Source organism: Schistocerca piceifrons, chromosome 1 (genome assembly GCF_021461385.2).
Source record: "Schistocerca piceifrons isolate TAMUIC-IGC-003096 chromosome 1, iqSchPice1.1, whole genome shotgun sequence".
NCBI lineage: Eukaryota > Metazoa > Arthropoda > Insecta > Orthoptera > Acrididae > Schistocerca > Schistocerca piceifrons.
Genome location: NC_060138.1, coordinates 441,469,083 through 441,489,364, shown reverse-complemented (window position 1 = coordinate 441,489,364; position 20,282 = coordinate 441,469,083). Strand labels below are relative to the sequence as shown.

The window sequence follows — 20,282 nt, the reverse complement described above, 5'->3', positions numbered from 1 at the left end:
TCACACTTCTATGTGCTGATCACTACAAATTTACTTGTCTCAGTGTTTTTGAACTTGTGTCTTAAAGTGTGTAACAACTTCTCCTTCGCCAATGTTATTTCTGCATGAGTAAGCTGCAATAGCGTAATCTTTTATACGTAACTTATCTAATCCTGTTGTTATGAGTTGCTCAGATATGCACAGGATGTCTATCTTTTCAGAGTTCTCAAAATTTTCCAGACAGACAAGAAGCTCTTCTTCCTTCTCACTCAATTTTCTAATATTTTGACAGAATAAGCTAACCTTACTTTTCTGTGCATTATTAAGCATTTTGTGGGGCTCTTCTTTTATTTTCATTTCCTTCAAAACAGGAAGCCTGAATACTGATTCTAGGGGAGTATGTGTATCAACGTCCAGTATGTTAAATCTGTTTTTATATAGGTGGTACCTGTGTGCATGGCTTGAGATCTTCCCTTTTAGTGTAGGCAACAATTAAGCTCACTCATCTGTTGACTGTGTAATGCATTACAGTGTCAGGTCTCACCTCATGGGAAAGTGAGTAGCGGTGTCCCAGTGCTTTTAGTGAAGTACACAAATGGCAGTTGTCATTTGTGGATGGTGTATTCAGCCAAGCACATGCAATGCGACATATTAATGCAGTGCAGGTTGCAAGGGCGATGTGTTTGGTCCAAAAAGGATCGGCTTCCGATGTGTTGCTGCAAATGCCAATGCGTCTTCATGTGTCATCCCTAGGTTGCAGACTTACTACATGGACACAAGTCAGTACACAAGGCGAATTGGACAAGGTCGCCCACGCATGACAACGTCACGTGAGATCAATATCTGGCCATCGCTGCCTTGCGGCGTCGAACGGGTACCGTCAGAACACTGCAAGTCGATCTCAGAAGGGCCACTGGAGCCGCCATGTCCTATTAGACTGTAGGGAACAGGTTACGAGAAAGGATCTTACGATCCACACATCCTGTTCGAGTACCCCATTTGACACATCATCTCGCAAGTCGCTCTCATTCAGTTCTACTATCCCCAAGTCAACTGGTTATTCGTCACTGGATAAACATGTTATTAATAGACTAGTCAAAATGTCTTCTGATGCAAAGTGATCGCGGAGATACGCGGTGAGCGGCCATGTCATATGCTGTCCTGGAAACTGAAAGATTCGGCAAAGGTTCTCTGACGGTGTGGGCAGGAGCCTTACCGCCAGGCAGTACATCAAACAGATCCTCGGTGGATCATGTGGTGGCTGCTGTAAAGGGGTAGTGGACCTAAATTCCTCTTCACCCACGATATCGCCAGGGCGCAAATGACGGGCGTCGCCAGGGATGTATTGCAAAGTCTGGACATTGAAGTAGTGGAATGGCCATTGGTGAGTCTTGACCTAGACCTAAAAGAATATGTGTGAGACATGCCTGACAGACGTGATCGTCTTGTTCCATCACAGGTTCTTAAAGGACTCTCAAGCGTTCTCACAGAAGAACTGGATCGGATACCACAGGATGACCTCTGTAGACTTATGCAGAACATGCTTCTAGGTGACAGGCGGTGACAAAAACTCACGGAGGGCGTACACGTTATTGAAGCTCTCAATGTCCGATGAAAAGCACGCAGGATGAATGATTGTTTCCACTGTGTTTTCGACACCTGTTGGCCATTTCAGTTCTTACTATGTAAATGAAGGAGGATGTAATGACTTTTTGTTATGTATTTAATATGTGAGAGGTAAAGGTATAATTTGACAATATAACCACTTCAGTGCAGTATGAGGGACGCTCGAGGTCACGTTTCCCTGCTTCTTGTGAGCAGCGTGTTTGTTTATTTCCATTAACTAGTTTTTGAACATTTTGAGACTTATCTTCAGGTAAGTCATGTAAAAGTTACTTAACCATGTTTGTAGCTTGATGCTGGGTATTGGAGATTGCTTTCCGGTCACGATAAGATAAGAAGTAGTTTAATGTATCGCGTTGTGGATTTGTTATATTGCAACTTCGTCTGTCTAATGTCGTCTTTAGTGTTAGTTACATGTCACGTTATGTCGAAAAACCAATTTTTACTGCTGAAGTATGGATTGTTTTTTACTATCCTTCGTCATTGCCTATCAGTCGAAAAGTTAAGCACTATTCACTATTCGTTACTATAATGTTGTAAACACAGAGAAACTGGCCAGCGTTTAGCATGTGCTTACAACTGCTGGACACCAAAAACTTAAGTGTAATGTATACAATTTTCCACGTAGCTAACAGGCAAGGCGATACATTAAAGTGCCACATACCTTATGGCCACAGATATCCAGTACCCAGAATAAAGCTGAAAACCAGAAAATGTATCTTCTACGAGGGTCTTCTTAACATGAGCTTGAAAGAGCATGAAAACTAGGTAGTGGCAACAAATAAATCTTTCGTCTATGACAGGTGACAGGCTGCATCTACCAATGGATGAGCTTAATTTATATCCTACCAAAGACTGGCATCGCCTGGCAGGAACCACATGATTATAATTAATGTAAAGGTAGACCACCAGAGGGGGGCCTATTATTTGATTTATTCGACTACTTTCGCTCCTTAGACCCGAGCATCATCAGATACTCATTGTCCTGGTGAGGGTTACAGCAGTGTCCGGTGCCATCGTGAACACAAAGTGATGTGAGTGGGATCTGCATTGGATAGCGGTAATGGCCCTTTCAAGGAACATTACCAGCGTTTGCTTGCAGTGATCTGGGTGATCGCAAAAAATCGATATCTGGATGGTCGGCTCGAGTATTAAACCCGGTCTCTCGAATGCGATTTGAGGGTGTCAGCCACTGCCCCATCTCGCTCAGTATCCATGGACATAACGCTGAGTTAGTATTCTCTCAGTTTTCTTCATATTTGCTGCTAACAGAATTTTTATTTGTGCAGGTACACACACACACACACACACACACACACACACACACACACACACACACACACACAGAGAGAGAGAGAGAGAGAGAGAGAGAGAGAGAGAGAGAGAGAGAGAGAGGGGGGGGGGGGGGAGGAAACTGTTACTGAAATCTTGTCTGTAACTTTCACAGGTAATATTTCAGAATACGTTAATAGGTCAGTATATATATTACAGACAACCGACAACTAAAAAAACTAAACTCCTCCCGCACAGGCCATGAAGGCCCCAAGGTACCGACTGGCCGTCGTGTCATCCTCAGCGCACAGGCGTCACTGGATGCGGATACAGAGGGGAAGTGGTCAGCACACCACTCTCCCAGTCAGTTTCCGAGACCGGAGTCGCTACTTCTCAATCAAGTAGCTCCTCAGTTTGCCTCACAAGGTTTGAGTGCACACCGCTTGCCAACAGCGCTCGGCAAACCAGATGGTCACCCAGCCAAGTGCTAGCCCAGCCCGACAGCGCTTAACTTCGGTGATTTGACGGGAACCGGTGTTACCACCGCGGCAAGGCCGTTGGCAGACATCCGACACCTGTGCCCTAAGCAGTTTAATACAAAACTGCAACAGAGGAAGCATTAAAGCCGACATATTCCGTGTGCGGACGCGGTTTTCATCAGTTCGGGAATCTGCAGAGACATAACGGAAATTGTATGAATGACTTCAGTGAGTGAGGTGGTAATAATTTGTAACTATGTACTATTTTCCTCTGTTAATTTCCTTAAAAATGCCTAGCTCCGACGGATAAATCACTAACCATAGAGGCAAAAAAAAAATCTCTCACAAAAGTTGTATAATTAGAATTTAACTTTATAGTTTCCCAGTATGTCAAAATGCATCTAACAATGATACAAAGTTTTTATGTTAGTATACTCTTCAAAGAAGGAATATGTTAATATGAAACCAAAGAGAATAATTCTAACAACGTCGCAGGAATCACGGCACTGTTGGTGTCCCTTATGCGTGTAAAATATACCTTCAGTCAGAGATTGTGTTGTATCGTAGGGTTGTGCCTGCTGTTATTTACTGCTGCTTTACGTCAATACGGATGCTTGGTTTAGGACGGGGTCATGCTCCCACTTTAAAGTGGATTCGCATTGTTTCGAATATGGCCAGCATTGTAAACATTGCGTACTGTGTTTATATCTACATCTACATTTATACTCTGCTAGCCACCAAGCGGTGTGTGGCGGAGGGCACAATTCGCGCCAAAGTCATATTCTCCCCCCCCCCTCCTCCCCCTCTGTTCCACTCGCGTACCGCGCGAGGGAAAAACGACTGTCTGAACGCCTCAGTACAAGCTCTTATTTCCCTTATCTTTGAATGGTGATCATTGCACGATTTGAAAGTTGGTGATAATAATATATGCTCTACATCCTCGGTGAAGATCGGATTTCGGAATTTAGTGAGCAGCCCCTTCTGTTTACCGCGCCGTCTATCTGCAAGTGTGTCCCAATTCAAACTTTCTATGAGATTTGTAACGCTCTCGCGATGGCTAAATGTACCAGTCACGAATCTTGCCGCTCTTCTTTGGACCTTCTCAATCTCTTGAATCAGACCCAACCGGTAAGGATCCCAAAAGAAGACCAATACTCCAAGACTGGACGAACTAATGTATTGTAAGCTATTTCCTTTGTTGAAGGACTGCATCGCTTCAGGATTCTACCAATAAACAATTCCGAGCAATATGTATATGGACATGATCTTTTGCACAAGGTGCTTTATGTTTTTATATATTTTAGCGATGGAAAACATTTTGTAATATGCTATTTTTTTCTACTTGGCGTCTTCTGCGTGAAGTCAGCGTAAAATAAACATATTTTACAATGAAAATATTTTGAGATATGAAGATGACAGCATAGTCTGTTGGAACTGGTTGTTTTACATAAAGAAATATTTTATGCGATCTTGGATGTTGAGTGGTTTTTAATAATTAAAAGATCGCCTTACAGTACTCCCAAAATAAGAAAATTCAAAGTTCCTACTTAGATTGTGTGACTGACGAAAACTGGTTGACATGGTTGGCTTATATGGCGGATATTTTCGGTGCCGTCAACATTCTTAACTCTGCAGGGTAAGGACGGCGAGAAATTTTTTGCAAGACAACTCTATCCAAATATTTTTAATAAGCCTATCTGGAAATACTAATTTTCTTTAAATAGTAACTTTATCTAAAACAGTTAATTTTTCGAACATTGTGATTTTTAAAACTAATAATAATTTATTTTATTTACTTGTCTTATACTGATTATACACTTAATGCTTCATTTGCATGAATGATGATATAAGGACAACACAAAAACCCAGTCCCCGGGCGGAGAAAATCCCCGACCCGAGCGGGAATCGAACCCGGGAGTCAGTGATCCAGAGGCAGCAACGCTAGCCGCTACATCACGAGCTGTGGACTTAAATGAAAGAGAATATACTAATTGGCCTTACTAGAGCAGTATCTAAGCCTTTTTATGTTTCTTTTAGGAACTAATTCCTTAAAATTCAAGGCTAATCCAATTGATCAGTAATCACTTTAAAGAAATTACTTTAAAAAACTGAAAATGTCATCGAGTGAAGAAGACTCTTTAACTGAACCATCATGTAACTACATTCTAAAATGGTTTTTTAAACACATCACCATCGATCCCGTTCTGGCTAACAGTTTGGCAAGAGTTTTCAGCAATTGCCAAATCTGCACTGAAACACTTTATGGGAATTTCAACAACCTTCCTTAATGAACAATCATTTTAAACTTTACTTTTTTTGAAAAATAAATAGACTGAATGTAGATAGTGATTTGAGACTAAAATTAATGAGTTTTAATCCAGATATTGATTCTCTCGGGGCGACAATCAATGTCAAGAGTCGTATTGACTACTTTTTAACATTGACCACATGATTTTAAGCTTTCAGACAAAAATGCAAACACGTATTTTTTACTTCTAACCTTTGTTAACAAATTAGGTGGACCGCATAGCTAAAAAGGTTGGGAGCGCTGCTCAAAACCACGAAAGTGTTGCCACCGGGACAATGAATATCTGACGGTGCTCGAGTCTGAAGAGTGAAACCAGTCAACTAAACCAAACCAAAGGCCACTATTGGCGGTTTATCTGCACACCGACTGTGTAATCCTACATCTAACGAACACGTCTACTACTTCAAGTATCAGTTCTGCAGCCCCGGATCTACGACATTTTCGAACTGGGGCAAAAACTTGATATTGCGGACTCCGCTCCCTTCCCCTCGAGCGTTTGAGAGGGGACGCCAAAAATTTTAATTTTTTTTCAAAAATATGTTCATTTTTTTTGTCGCGCATATCTTTCTGAAGAATTTGATATATAAAACATACATGTTCGATGAAATGTATGACATGTTATTTGGTCTTGTGTGTGCCAAAGTGCAGTGCCATATCTCTTCAAACAGCTTTCTTCTATCGCATGTCACTATATTTCGCTCTGTCGGATTCAAAGGTGTACATTTTGTAGGGGAAGCCATAAAACCTATATTCAGGACAGTGGAAATTAGAATGTCCTATGGTGCCTCTTCTGCTTTCTTCAATTTTTAGGGCCAATCAATTTTTCTCTCTAATGTTGATACAGCTCTACGGCGCGCATTCCTTTTTGCGAAAGTATCTATTACTATATAAGAGTTCATCGAGCTTATTGCTACGTGAAAAATCAAAATGTCGTTGTTTAATACCGAAAAAGCTGTTAATACGAATAGTATCCAAGACTGGTGTTGTTTCTCTATTTGATTACGTCTATTTTGTCACTGTCTGCTAGACAAAACGAAATAGAACTTTCTAGTATTTCAGCAATTGTAACACATGCCAAATAAACGAGACTGTTTTCGCATAAATTTTCATTTTTATCTACATCTATATAAGTAACGCGATATAATATAATTCACGAAGTGCCAGTGTCTAATGCCTATTAGGCCTACTACAAGCAAAAAGCTTTGTGTTAGGAAATTGTTTTACATTTCATTCATACGCTCCAGTTTCTCAAGCATGAGTTCGGAAAGTAGTAGTATGAAATTTTTATATAGATCTGGAATCTTTAGCTACGGTCGCAGGTTCGAATCCTGCCTCGGGCATGGCTGTTTGTGATTTCCTTAGGTTAGTTAGGTTTAACTAGTTCTAAGTTATAGGGGACTAATGACCTCAGCAGTTGAGTCCCATAGTGCTCAGAGCCATTTGAACCATTTGGAATCTTTATATTCTTCCATAATAGTTCTAACAAAAAATCTTATCACAATTCTATAAAAATTCCTGCCATTGTCAAAACTTATTCTCCGGTCGACTTCACTACCCCTGCCAGACTCACCGGTTCAGTTATCCCGTGTTTATTCTCTGGTTAGACGTTATTGTTTGTTCGTACAATGCGTTTTCCGCGCTATTCCTTGAATATAACTTGGAATCTGCTAACCGAGAACTGTAGTAGTGCAGCGTTCTGGTACAAATTTTCTGTCGAAATTTCAATTTCTAAGATACACCGAGAAGATAATATGTAATCTTTCTGTTGCCTGTTAGTCCTTTACTTCCACTTAGGTAATCTGAACCTATGGATTTCGCTAATACTTGTAACAACGCTTATCATTCGCACACCCAATCAACCACATAAACTAACAGCGACTGGCATTCACCCGTTCGGATTTATTCGGCTCGGCTCATATAGCACTGCGCCCTTTTGTCTGCGGGAAAGTCTTATTTCTATATGCGACGAGGATTCCACTGGCAGAGACATCACGTAAATTATGCAAGCATTCAAAAATCAACTTATGGTCAGTTCAGAAATCAACTTACAATAAAAAAAGGCCAAAAACCGACAGGGATGCACTTCAGTCATATGAATAACACAGGCCAACTATGGAAAAACATTTCTGCTGAAAATACCTTATTCTTTTGCTCTTTAGGGTGGGAAATCCAAATATGATACTTAAAAAACTGTATCACCCACCATGTCTTCACATTTTAGAGCTAAATTTATTAAAGTAAGCGATTTTCAAAGAATGTAACAGCTTTTAAATAGTTAAAATAACTTAAAAAGGAGGCGTAATTAATGTAGATGACGTTGATGGCACTGCTGAAAACATTTGCTGGCAAAAAAGGGTCGTTTCTATTTTTGCACTAACAGATGGTGTTTTGTTTACTGTCAATCTAACCTCACTTTTCCGTTTCTTGTACATGTGCTCAGAACAATCTCTAATCGTGGTTGCAAAAACTCTGTTGACCGTTTTTGTTACATTTGTGGTGAATTTGTGATTAAAAAACACCAAAGAAACATTACACACTTTGCGAAAAAGGTTTATCTATCACAGGCCTACTTTGTATCTAAACTTGGTGATGAAGATAAATCTTGGGCGCTGCATAAGGTGTGTTAAGTGTGTGTCGAAGATTTGAGAAAACGGTCCAAAAAAGGAGGAAAAAAGCCTTTAGATTTGCTGTTCCTATGATATGAAGGGGGCCAAGAAATAATTCCAATGTTTGCTACTTTTGCAGTGTTGATATTACTGGTCTAACCTTCCGTCCACCACCCGACCAGTAGGGCATGGTGTAGATTTGCTGGTTCCGGAACCACCAGATGATTTAAATTCTATTCCAACAGAAGTATTTTCTGATGTACAATGTGATTTAGATGAACCAGATGATGATGAATTCCATTGTAATACAGAAATTCTAGAGCCCAAATTCTTTACTCAGACCGAGATTAACAATTTGGTTAGAGATCTGGGCTTAACGAAAGAAAAAGCTGAATAGCTTGGCTCTAGTTTAAAAGAAAAGAACTTATTGGCAGTTACATTCCCAGTCTGAGGAATGAGTTTGGTATTGAATACAAAAAGGAAGACTGGAGGCTGTTTATTGATTTATCCAAAACTAGTTTAAATGCTGTTTCATTACACAATGACAACATGTATGCATCTATACCTGTTGGACATTCTGTACATATGAAAGAACGCTATGAAAACCTAGAAATAGTGCTAAATAAAATAGGCTATTCTGCTCATGGTTGGATGATACGTCGCGATCTAAAAGTAACACGCATGTTCCTTGAGCAGCAAGGTGGCTTCACCAAATTTCCATGTTTCTTCAGTGAATGGGGCAGTAGAGCTAGGGATCAACTCTGGCGCAGAAAGAACTGGCCTGTGAGGGAGTCTTTAAAACCTCTTGAGAACAAGATTCTACGCAAAAACCTTGTAGATTCAAATAACGCCCTCCTACCACTTCTACATATAAAGTTAGGCCTAATGAGATAGTTTTTAAAGACTTTGCCTAAAGTTGGACCATGTTTTAAGTATTTCTGCCAAACGTTTAGACAACTTTCAGAAACTAAACTAAAAGAAGGCGTCTTTGTCGGATGTGACATTAGAAAATTGATGTTTGATATTAACTTCGAATCCACAATGACCTTAAATGAGAAAGAAGCATGACTATCATTCAAGCAAGTCGTTTCAAAGTTCTTAGGACATGAAAATGTCCCAGAATACGTTACTATTACAGCTACAATGTTAAAGAAGTTTAAAACTTTAGGATGTTTAATGAGCATGAAAGTTCACTTTTTGAACAGTCACCTTGATTACTTCCCAGACAATATGGAAGATATTACTAAGGATCAAGGAGAGCGTTTTCACCAGGACATTAAAGTGATGGAAAAACGCTACCAAGGCCGCTGGAACACCAACGTGATGGGGGACTACTGATCGTCACTTCACCGAGAAGTTCAGCAAGCGACTCATCGTAGAAAAAGCTAAACAAGAAGCTTCAAAGAAAAAATAGAAAGAAAATGCAAACCAATCCCTGCTGACAAATGAAACCACTATTAACATATACCATTGTTTTAAGTAGCTTACTGTAAATACAAACCATGCTTATGTTGTAACAAAACGTTTCATTAATTTCCCCGTTTACCATATGGCATAGGATTTTTATACTAAATAATAAAAAGCATATTGGCCGAAAACTATGGGTTGGATTCAGCTCATAAAAATCTCTGATGATCAGATATCAAAGTAGAAAAACATTTTCCAAAAAAATTTTTAGTAGGCCTGTGTAATCAATAAACCAACGTGCGCTGGATGCTGGGCGCTTCCTTCAAAATTATGAATTTGACGCCTCCTGAAATTGAAATTGCCGCCCGGGGCAGATACCCCGTTTGCCCTCCTCCCTCCCTCCCCCCCCTCTCACTAGATCGGGGCCTGTAGTACTGGTGTAGTCACTGCTCGCTGTAACTTTTCCGATGCACAGATGAGCCAAAACATTAAAACCACTGCGAAACTGAATGTCGCCTGGTTGCGTTGTGAACACAGTAAGGGAGCATAAAATCTGAGCAGTTACGAATGGTGATCTTTCTGTTGACGGCACAGGCCGCGAATGTGAAAATTCGCTGTCATACGCAACTTTGACAAAGGGCACATTGTCATGGTCCGACGCTTGGAAACGGTTGTTCGCGAGCATTTACGGGCAGTGATTTAAGGAAGGTGAAACGACACGAACGCTACAACGGATTAAACCTCCACGACTCACCACAAAACTCGGAGGAAGGCGGCTTGTCTGCTCTGTGAAGAATACTATATCTATGACAGATTTGGAGAGACAGTACAATTCTGGTACAAATGATAATGTGTTAACTGTAAATTGGCCAATCAACTCCGTAGTCTTGAATCGGGTCATTTTTTTAAATTGCAGTCAACGATAGCTAGTTGACAGTACTGTGAGGTAGTCATTGTTGGCTTCACTGTGTTTCGTATTGTTTACTTTCCTTGTGATAAATGTACTTAACTGCTGCTCTTATTTAATATTCCAGTCCATATGACGATTTTAGTTTCGATTGAGAACAACATTTAAACTGTTTCTACCTCTTTGTGTGACTACTGCTTTAGCAGAAGCATGAAGCACCGGCTGATGTGCCTGCACTTGGGTGCAGGCGTGGCTTGCTTCCTCCGCTCCCTTCTGCCTGCATACCCCTCTGGCATGGTGAACACACGGCAAGTATTTCGGAGCACGCCGTTAAGCGCACATGTTTGAAAACTACGTAGCAGACGTGTTACGTTGATCCAACGGCATCGTCAATTACGACTGCAATGGGTACGAGATCATCGAGACTGGATCGTGGACCATCAGAAACGCGTCGTCTGGCGGGATGAATCGTGTTTCCTGCTACACCAGGTTGGTGATCGTGGCCGGATACACCGCCATCCAGGTGATAGGCCACGTGAAACGTGCACCACGTCACTAACGCCGGCCGGGGAGACAGTTTACGCTGTGAAGGACATTCACTGTAGCTTCCATGGGGCCTGCTGTTGTAATGGAAGTCATCGTGACAACTGTGGACTATGTAAACATTATTGCGAACCTCCTACATCCCTTCATGCTTGATTTCTTCCAGCAAGATACCTGCGGTGTCACCAAATCAGAATCCTTCTACAGTGATTCGAGGAGCATGACAGTGAACTCAAATTAATGCCTTGGCCACCAAAATCGCCCGATCCGAATACTATGGAACAAATCTAGTGCGCTACTTGGTCCCAGTTCCGCGCCACAAATAACCAACCAGTAATTTACAGGAATTATGTGACCTGTTCCGTAGACATGTCATGCCACATACCTCTGGAAACATACTAAGGACTCGTTGAATCCGTGCCACGCAGAATCGCTGCTGTATTGTGTTCCGACAGTGGACCAACACACTTAAGTAGGTGGACATAGCGTTCCGGCTCATCAGTGTAAAATAAGAATAGTTATGATTGAAACTTTTCTAGTTGTTTTCAACTTCAGGGCAATTAGCGTAAATACACATCTATCCAACGAATGGACGTTTTTGAAGGTTCCTTTGCGACAAACCCTGTGTTGCACGACAAAAATCGAACAACGTTAAAAGAAGGGTACCTTTTGAAGTCCTGTCACTGTGCAGATCACGGCAGCTCTGTATTTCCATGCTGCGCTCTGATCGAGAATGGAATAAATACAGTCTCCACTTTCTAACAGGTTGTTATTAAATATATTCTCTTGTAAGAAAATCTCGGGAATTTTATTCCGTTTATCGTGAGCAAAACTATGACGACTTGCGAGCTGCACAAAATGACCTTGTTAGACTATGCGGCCTACGGGTTGCTGACCACTGCCCTATATGATCTGGTTGTTGCGTCTTACGTATCAGAATTTTGCTGCTGCTACTACTACTACTACTACTACTACAAATATAAAACTGTGTCAAATAGTGTGAGCGAGTCCTTTCATAGGTCGGAAGATGTTCCTGCAACTGCATTCTGCCATGAGAGTGTAATTGTTGTCGACAACGAACTGATCACAGCTGTAATTGCATAAGGATGAGAAAGGAAGGAAGGGTGTATCCCAGCATTCGTCTTAAGTGATTCATGGATACCACAGAATATGTAAATCAGGATAGACTTTTCTCATCGTACATACAACTGTCATTCTAGCAATAATGAGGATATTCAGCCCAGATGTCAATCGTGTGTTTATTGGCACAACATGTCTCGGGACAACATTATTCCATTTTCAAGTGTTAAAAACAAGGAAACAATCCTCCTCAAACCTACAGTCATATGATTACAAACGTCCTGTGTTATAACCTACCTTAAAAATGTCATTAGGGCTCGTCACAACTTAGAAACAAGCTGCACCCGTGCTCTGTTAACTCAAAACTAATAACATCACAAGCCGGTGCATCCATCATTCCTGAGATTTGAGGCTGTACCTCGGGAACAATGGGTGCACCGGCTTCTGATGTTTTTAGTTGACAGAGCACGGGTACAAAATGATCCAAATGGCTCTGAGCACTATGCGACTTAACTGCTGAGGTCATCAGTCGCCTAGAACTTAGAACTAATTAAACCTAACTAACCTAAGGACATCACACACATCCATGCCCGAGGCAGGATTCGAACCTGCGACCGTAGCGGTCACGCGGTTCCAGACTGAAGCGCCTAGAACCGTACAGCCACACCGCCGGCAGCACGGGTACAGCTTGTTTTTAAGTTGTGATGCCTAATGGCACAATTTTTGTTATATCTGAGGACGTCTGTAATCCTTATATGTCTGTCGGTGTAAGGAGGGTTGCTTTATCTGGTTTCCTTGTTTTTAGCACTTGAAAATGGGGTATGTTATCGCAAGATACGTTGTGGCAATAATCATACGATTGCCATCTGGGCTGAATATCCTCAATATCGCTTTTCCCATTATAACTGGGGGCAAATTAGTGGGATGTTCTGTAATTAGCACAATGTTGAAGTTCGTTAAGCCACATATCAGTGGTGAATAAATGTAAAATATGTTTTAACACTAATTTTGTATGTAGTTATACCTAAGTTTTATATTCCATAGGCTAGCATTTGTGACCCACTATTCGTCAGTATGAGCCCACTGAGTGTCCACTTTCCTTAACACATTGTAAGTAAACAATGATCTGCTGAAATGCTATGCAAGAGAAGATAGGCAGTCAACGTTTGTTATCAATTTCTCCATGTGCTGCACAACTGTTTAATTAATTAACAAAAAACTGAAACCAGTAGAGGACTAAATAAAATTCTGTAGAGCAACTGGAGAGAACTTTTCATCACTCAGTGGTTGTTTCCAACATAGCATTTCTTATTGTGCATTGTTTTCCTGGTGATGATGTGGCCCTAGCTTGTGAATAATGCAGATTAAATGGAAAACTGCTATAACCGAATTCATCGTCAGTAGTGTTCAACACTTACCTGCGAACCATTTACGCTGGACTCCGATTATGGGGGAGTGGAGTTCAAAACCCTTAAATGCCATAAAGATTTATAGTCTCCGTGAACCTCTACAATTAATTACTGGGAATAGTTCCTCTGGAAAAGGATACGGAGGGTATCATCCTCATTACTGTAAAATTCGAGCGTATGTTCCGTCTCGAATGACCACGCCGTGGACTATATGCTTAATTCTATTCTTTTCAGGCTATTGGAGCCGTAGCGTCAGTTCAGATGGAGAAGGATGGACGAAAAAATGGCCTTGTTAGAGATACTATCAGCTACTCTCCTTAGTGATTTGCAGAAATGATGACAAACCTTACCGTGTTGGCTGTCACACGCCAAGAGATTATGCTTCACCAGTAGACCAAACCCACAGCATTGAAGGCCTGAAGCTAAGCTGTGGCCACTGGCGCCAACACGACAGTTAATAATGATAGATAAGCATTTGAAACATGTTCCCCCGAATGTGTCTCCAATTTCAAAATGTCATATGTTTAATTTTTGTTTTGAAAAGTAGGATACACATGTGGATATTGTAGGGGGGATTCATTTAGCCTCGGACTTATCATACGTGTAATACGGAAAATAACTTTATTTCTCAAAATCTGCAGGAGCAAAATATATCAGTTCTGAGTGTAACATTATGATGTAAATGAAACTAGCAGCGTTTCAGCTTCCTTTGTTCCCACCTTGATGCAGTCACTCATTGAAATGTATTTTATTGTACTATTAATATTAGTTTACATACGGTCCTGAGCGTATATTATTTCTCTGGCGCTTAAAAACTGGGGGCATTGACGTAAATGTTTCGTGTGTCTACTGCCAATGACTGGCGTCCAAAAGGTGATCGTATAATGCGTATAGATTTTTCATTGGTCGTAAATGTCTGGGATTTATGCATAAGAAATCTCTTAGATTTGTTTTTGTGTAAGTTCCTGATTAAGAAAATAAACTCTTTTGGTGCTCTTTGAACTACGTGCTGTGAAATAAACTCAAAAGCCTTTCCGAGTGAGGAAAAAACGTTTGCGCTTCTCTGCGTTCTAATGGAATTTCCGTAGCAATAGTTTAGACAACGTATTGGATTCTGTATTCAGCTTAGTCTTCTTGTAATAAGGCCCAAAAATGAAAAATGAGAGTCAAGTCTAGCAGCGACATTTTAATTTATTTGGCACCATCCGTTTCGACCTTGGCTCTTATACGGAAGCGCAGGTGGGCTTCGAGCCCGTAGCCGTGAAGACTACGGATATGATACTTTCTTGTACTACAAACAAGTTAATATTTCAGCTGGACACTGAACCGGACGTCCATTTCTGCTTGATATCATGACACGTTTTTAAGTCGATGTTTGGCCAATGAATACCAGATATCTAGATCGGATATTCTCTGTACTTGATTAACTTCATTCTCTCTTTGTATATTGTTTATTCCTTTTCGTTTGTGGCAGGGGCCTCAACCTGGCGTCATTATGCTTCTACGGAGATTCATTTACCCTCAGATTTTTCATTCATGAAATACCGAAAATGAGCTGTTTGTTTCTCCCGGTACATTAACAGTGCTTTATAGGCTACGTTATTTGTTTGTTATGTTGTTTTGTGACACGTGGTTTGCATCTGACCCACGGTCTACGAGTTAGATTCTCGGAACACTCTGCACATCTCTGTACAAATCAATGCTGTAAACGCAGCGTCCTAACCATTCAATGGAAAGGTTACACATGAGCATAAACTAAATCATATTTTTTTCTCTGCCGAAACAGAAGTACGGAACAAGCAGTTCAATAATGTGACAGATACAACTACCGCTTTAATTGAACGCACAAGTACTACTTTTTATTTTCAATTTGTACCTTGCGGTGACGTCTTCACGTATCAGAAAGTAGCACCAGTTCTCGGGAACAAGCTAACAGCAACCATTCGATTTCAAACAAATAAATCATTACCCTGGTATTTTTTCCTCTTTTTGACGTGTTTTCTTACTCTAAAAATACAAATTAACGATACAAATTTTTTAACGAAAAACTGGAGTTTTACATCTCATCAACATGGAAGTCATTGAGACGAAGGAATAATTCCGATTTTTAAAGCATGGAGGATGGAACCACAGTCTAACTAGACTGTGGATGGAACTGACATTGGACTGGTTAAGGGTGCATCCCGGCATTCACCTGAAACGATTTAAGGCAACCACGAACGTTTTTAAATAGTGTTGCCTGCCGGAAATGCTTCATGTAATGCCGACAACTGCAGTTTAATGCAATAACTATGAAAAACTTTACGTTGTGGAACGTTTCGTATTGCCTATATTTGTTGAGATCACAGAAACACAGAAGAAACTTGTAGCAAATACGCAAACGCGCTTGCTACAAATACTGTGACTTTTGAAATCTGGGAGGGGGAAAAAACAAAAGCTTAACATCTCGCCACCTCAGTCCTCTGCAGGAGCACCGTATTTCCATCTCATTGCACTATGACAAGTAAGGAACTCATACGTACTTTATTAGGTCTGCTGTAATTTATTTGGCCTCAGATTTTTTTTTTCTTTGTGAATAAATGTTCTAGGTTCTTCAACGACGCTTCGCTAATTCAACCACGTGGTTGTCAAAATATTCAAGCGCCTTTCATTGAGAAAGTGCTTCATATTAAACACAGCAGAATCAAACAATGATTTTGCTAATCCGATAAAAGTAGTAAAACATACACCTAAACAAGAAGAAGTCATTCTTACTCGGTGATCAATGCTACTTTAGCTGAACGTCAACAAACAAGTACGGATATATGACAGAAACCTAAAACTGACTCACGACTAGCACTGCGAAACTGGATTAGAAAGACGCTAAGACGGCTGGTCTTATACATGTTACAGAAAATCGTCCTTCAGAGAACTCGAATTATTAGAGCAATTTGATGATGTAGCATGAGGCATATGCTTCAGGTAAATCGAAGCATATGAGTATAATTTTAAATAACAGAGCATCATTACCTCTCTTCTTCGATTTTGCTGACTGTCGAGATTGCTGAAATCTCCGACACAATATTTTACGCCGATCGTACGATGAAACGAAAACGCCGTATGTCGCGTTAACCACGAGTACAAAGTAAACAAGCGTCTGCTAAACACACGATACGAACGAGAGCAATGCTGCCAACAGTCGGTCCTGACAGTACGTGACTCACGGTGAAGAAATTCCTTGTTGACACGTATTCTCGCAGGGCTGAGTTGCGTTGAATAAGTACAAAGAAAGGTTTGGCAATTTACTTATAAGGAGTGAGAAACTGACAGTTCCATATTCAAATTGTTTAGTAAATCTCCACAGTAAACTGCTGAGTATTAAGTAAGTTCTCTTGGGAATCTTCCGTACCGTAATTTTGTAAATAAAATAACGTCGTAAACACATAGGAAATTTGACCAAGAACACTATCACCACACGTCAAGAGGAATACTTGTAATGCGTTTTATTATTAATTGATCTGAACCCAAAACCTTCCGTTCGAGTGAAGGTCATTACAGTTTTTAGTGAAGCAAAACCTTCCTTTCAGTTTCGTATATTGTAATACACAAATAAGTATATAAAATTGCCTAACTTGCTGTACAGGATGTACTTCCCATACCAGCACGGCTAGTAACAGTCGAGTGTTAATGTATTTTTAAGTGTGGCCCTTGATTTATTTATATGAAATACGAACAATTATCTAGGTTACTGCAGTGTGCAAAAAAATAACATGCAGTACTTTCACAGTTCGTATGAAACACATTTTAATATTTGTTATCATCATACAGGTAAGTGTTGCAGCCTGCATCACAGCTTTTGATGTCTGAGTCTTCCATGAAACTATTCCCTGTGCCCAATTATGTGTCTACTGGCCTGAGCTTTGGAGTCTGTAGATATTCACCAACACATCTTGAGGCAGCAAAAAGTGGGTAGGTCTACTAGAAGGAACATCGATCTGTACTATTTTGATCTCATACTGTGCTGCAATAAAGATAAATATAGATTAAAGAATTATTAAAATGTACATTAATGGATTATTCGAATTCTATAGTAAGTTTAACAAGAAATGAACCTGTGAAAGTACCACAAAGAATTAACATATTTAGTGGTACATAAGTAATTAAAAAACTAAACAGAACTATATAATTGCAACTGTGTAATTAGGAAAAATTCAAGGTAAAAATGGTCTTACCAAGTGTGAGCAGAAACTGCTGTAGTGTATTTTGATCTCGTACAGTACATGCAATAATGGCTACTGTTTTTTGATAGTGTAAAAGATTCTTTAATGCTTGACAAAGCTCAGTAAATGTGCTTGTGTCATACACAACATCTGGAGCAAACAACATGGGAATTAAAATCACAGAGAAAAAGCATACTGCAGCAAACAAAAATGACTGACTACAATAATTCTACTCATTACTCACTTTTGAGAATGAACTGAAATACCATTAAGAAACACACAGGGGAAGGAATCCAAGAAGTAGACACACAGTAGAAGTGCTGAATATCTCAAAGACAATAGGAAATGTGCTTAGAGCAGATATTTGGTACCCTCTAAATATGTATCTACTGGATTTCTACATTTATCTATATGTGATGCAGTGGCAGAATAAGAGAGGGGTGGAGGTGGCATCCTGCCCTGTGCCTCTGGTCCTGGTGACCCTCCAAATCTCGAGACCCACAAGAATTACCACCTCATGCTGATGTTACAAAGCTAACTGGTATTTTAATTGCACAAGCCTTATCCCAGATGTATAAAATAAAAGCTAATTTCATTATTATATCCTTTATTATTCCTTTGCACTCTACCTGATGGTTGCTGTGCTAAATGCTGATTCATATTCTAAGTTTCTCACCTATATTTTTATGTATGTTTGTTACAATGGCTAGAGAGTAGAGTCATGCAATTATAAATACTTGATTTTTTTTCTTGGCCATTACATCTATATTATTCATTTTTTTTAAAAATGTATTCTACAAATGCATCAATTTCTAAGCAGACCATGGGCCTCGTTTAGTTTCACAGTCTCAGGCCTCTATTGGGTTTAGTCCGGCACAATGTGGTGGCCATCTGTTCCATTATACATTACTATTCCCTCCTTAGCATCATAATACATGAAAAGTAACTTACAGTATGATGATATAATGTAAAGACTTACACTGGGCATTCCCTGATTAATAAAAATGAAATTGCAGCGATACTCATATGTTATAAACAGGTAGTCAGGTTCACATAGATAACACTGTTCGCACAGTTTCACGTACAAAGTTAATGAAACTCTACAGACTTTTATTACTTAATTCTCAGTAATTACCAACAGTCAATAGAGAGAGCTGTGGATAAAATGAACACATTTTTCACATTGACAAGGAAACCCAAGTTATTCTCACAGAAGACATTTAGCAGCTATTTTCTGTTTATTTTGTGGGGGAGAAATTTTGCAGTTCAAAGTGACGCCTCAGCTCATATAATAGTCTTTTTCTGGGATGATGCCTAGAGCAGTAGGAGAAAAATCAGCATTTTTTTACTGTGCTCAAAGATGGCAAACATGATTTAAGTATTCGTATATATCTGTTTGTCCTTTGAATAAGTACCTGAACCCTAAACCACAGGAAAAAGAAGTACTCTTAAATACTGTTGAAAGATTTTGAAAAGAGCTGGGTGCAGCTTTTTCTACTTCCAGAGGAAGCAGCACCTTTATAAGAGCTGAGAAAGCTTCCCATCTTCTTCAGGGAAGGGGACTCCTATGAACAAATGTCAACTACCTCTCATGGATGTAGCATGATGCACAACTAGTTATATTAATTTGTGGACATTATGAGGCTTTAGTTTTACATGCAGTATTTCTGGCAGGAAGCCAGACAGCAGATAGCCATAAAGCCACACAGCTATAATAATGAAGAACTGCAGATATGGTGCATATTTAGGGCTTCGGTGAAGATAGTGCTCCTGCTGCTGTCAAAGAATACATGCATACTTAGAATGAATGCGTTATAAAAATGTATTTTTCAATAGATATTTTGTAAAATGCATGTTGTAATGTTTATTAACTGTTGTACATGTGCAAATCTGACAGTGTTTCGAATAACACAGAAAATAACCAAGCTCATTAAAAGTGTTCGACCTTGGAAACATTTGGAACTGGGCATATGTCCGTATCAACAACGGAAAGTCCAAGTTGGAGTATCAACAATATTATAAAAGGGACAGGTTGCTACTCACCATAAAGATCACACATTGAGTTGTAGACAGGCGTGAGGAAAAGGGTGTTACACATTAGCTTTCGCCCAAAACCTTTGTCAGAAAAGAGAAGAACACACACATTCACACAAGCAAGCACACACCTCTCACCCCCCCCCCCCCCCCCCCCCCCCGCTCTCTCTCTCACACTCACACACACACACACACACAAAAAAAAACCACTACCTCTCGTCACTCTAGCCAGACTGCAACAGAAATGTATTGAACGGAAGTAGGAATCCGGAATAGGACAGTGATGGAGGAGGAATACATGGGTATGGGTGGGGGAAGAGGAATCACCACTGTCTAGCGAGCTTGCAGGAATTAGAGGTGGCCGGACAGGACTGACAGTGTTGGGAGGTTGTGTGACAGGGAAAAAAATGGGGCATGGAAAGGAGACGAGCAGAGA

General features: G+C 40.1%; 1 protein-coding gene and 1 pseudogene across 3 annotated transcripts in view; both read right to left on the bottom strand.

Annotated features, from left to right (window-relative positions):
• Positions 1-3,318: 3,318 nt before the first annotated feature.
• LOC124726212 lies at positions 3,319-3,436 on the bottom strand (annotated as a pseudogene).
• Positions 3,437-17,096: 13,660 nt separating this feature from the next.
• Positions 17,097-20,282, bottom strand: part of LOC124788325 (protein-lysine N-methyltransferase EEF2KMT) — a 36,093-nt gene continuing 32,907 nt past the window's right edge. Inside the window, exons 4-5 of one of the 3 annotated variants that reach the window (XM_047255585.1) lie at positions 17,825-17,962; positions 17,097-17,613 (exon numbers count right to left, since the gene is read on the bottom strand). In XM_047255585.1, the coding sequence (XP_047111541.1) occupies positions 17,498-17,613; positions 17,825-17,962 (254 nt within the window). In that variant the 3' untranslated portion in view covers positions 17,097-17,497. The remainder of the gene's footprint in view (positions 17,614-17,824; positions 17,963-20,282) is intronic. The other 2 variants (XM_047255567.1, XM_047255576.1) reach the window with 2 other exon arrangements.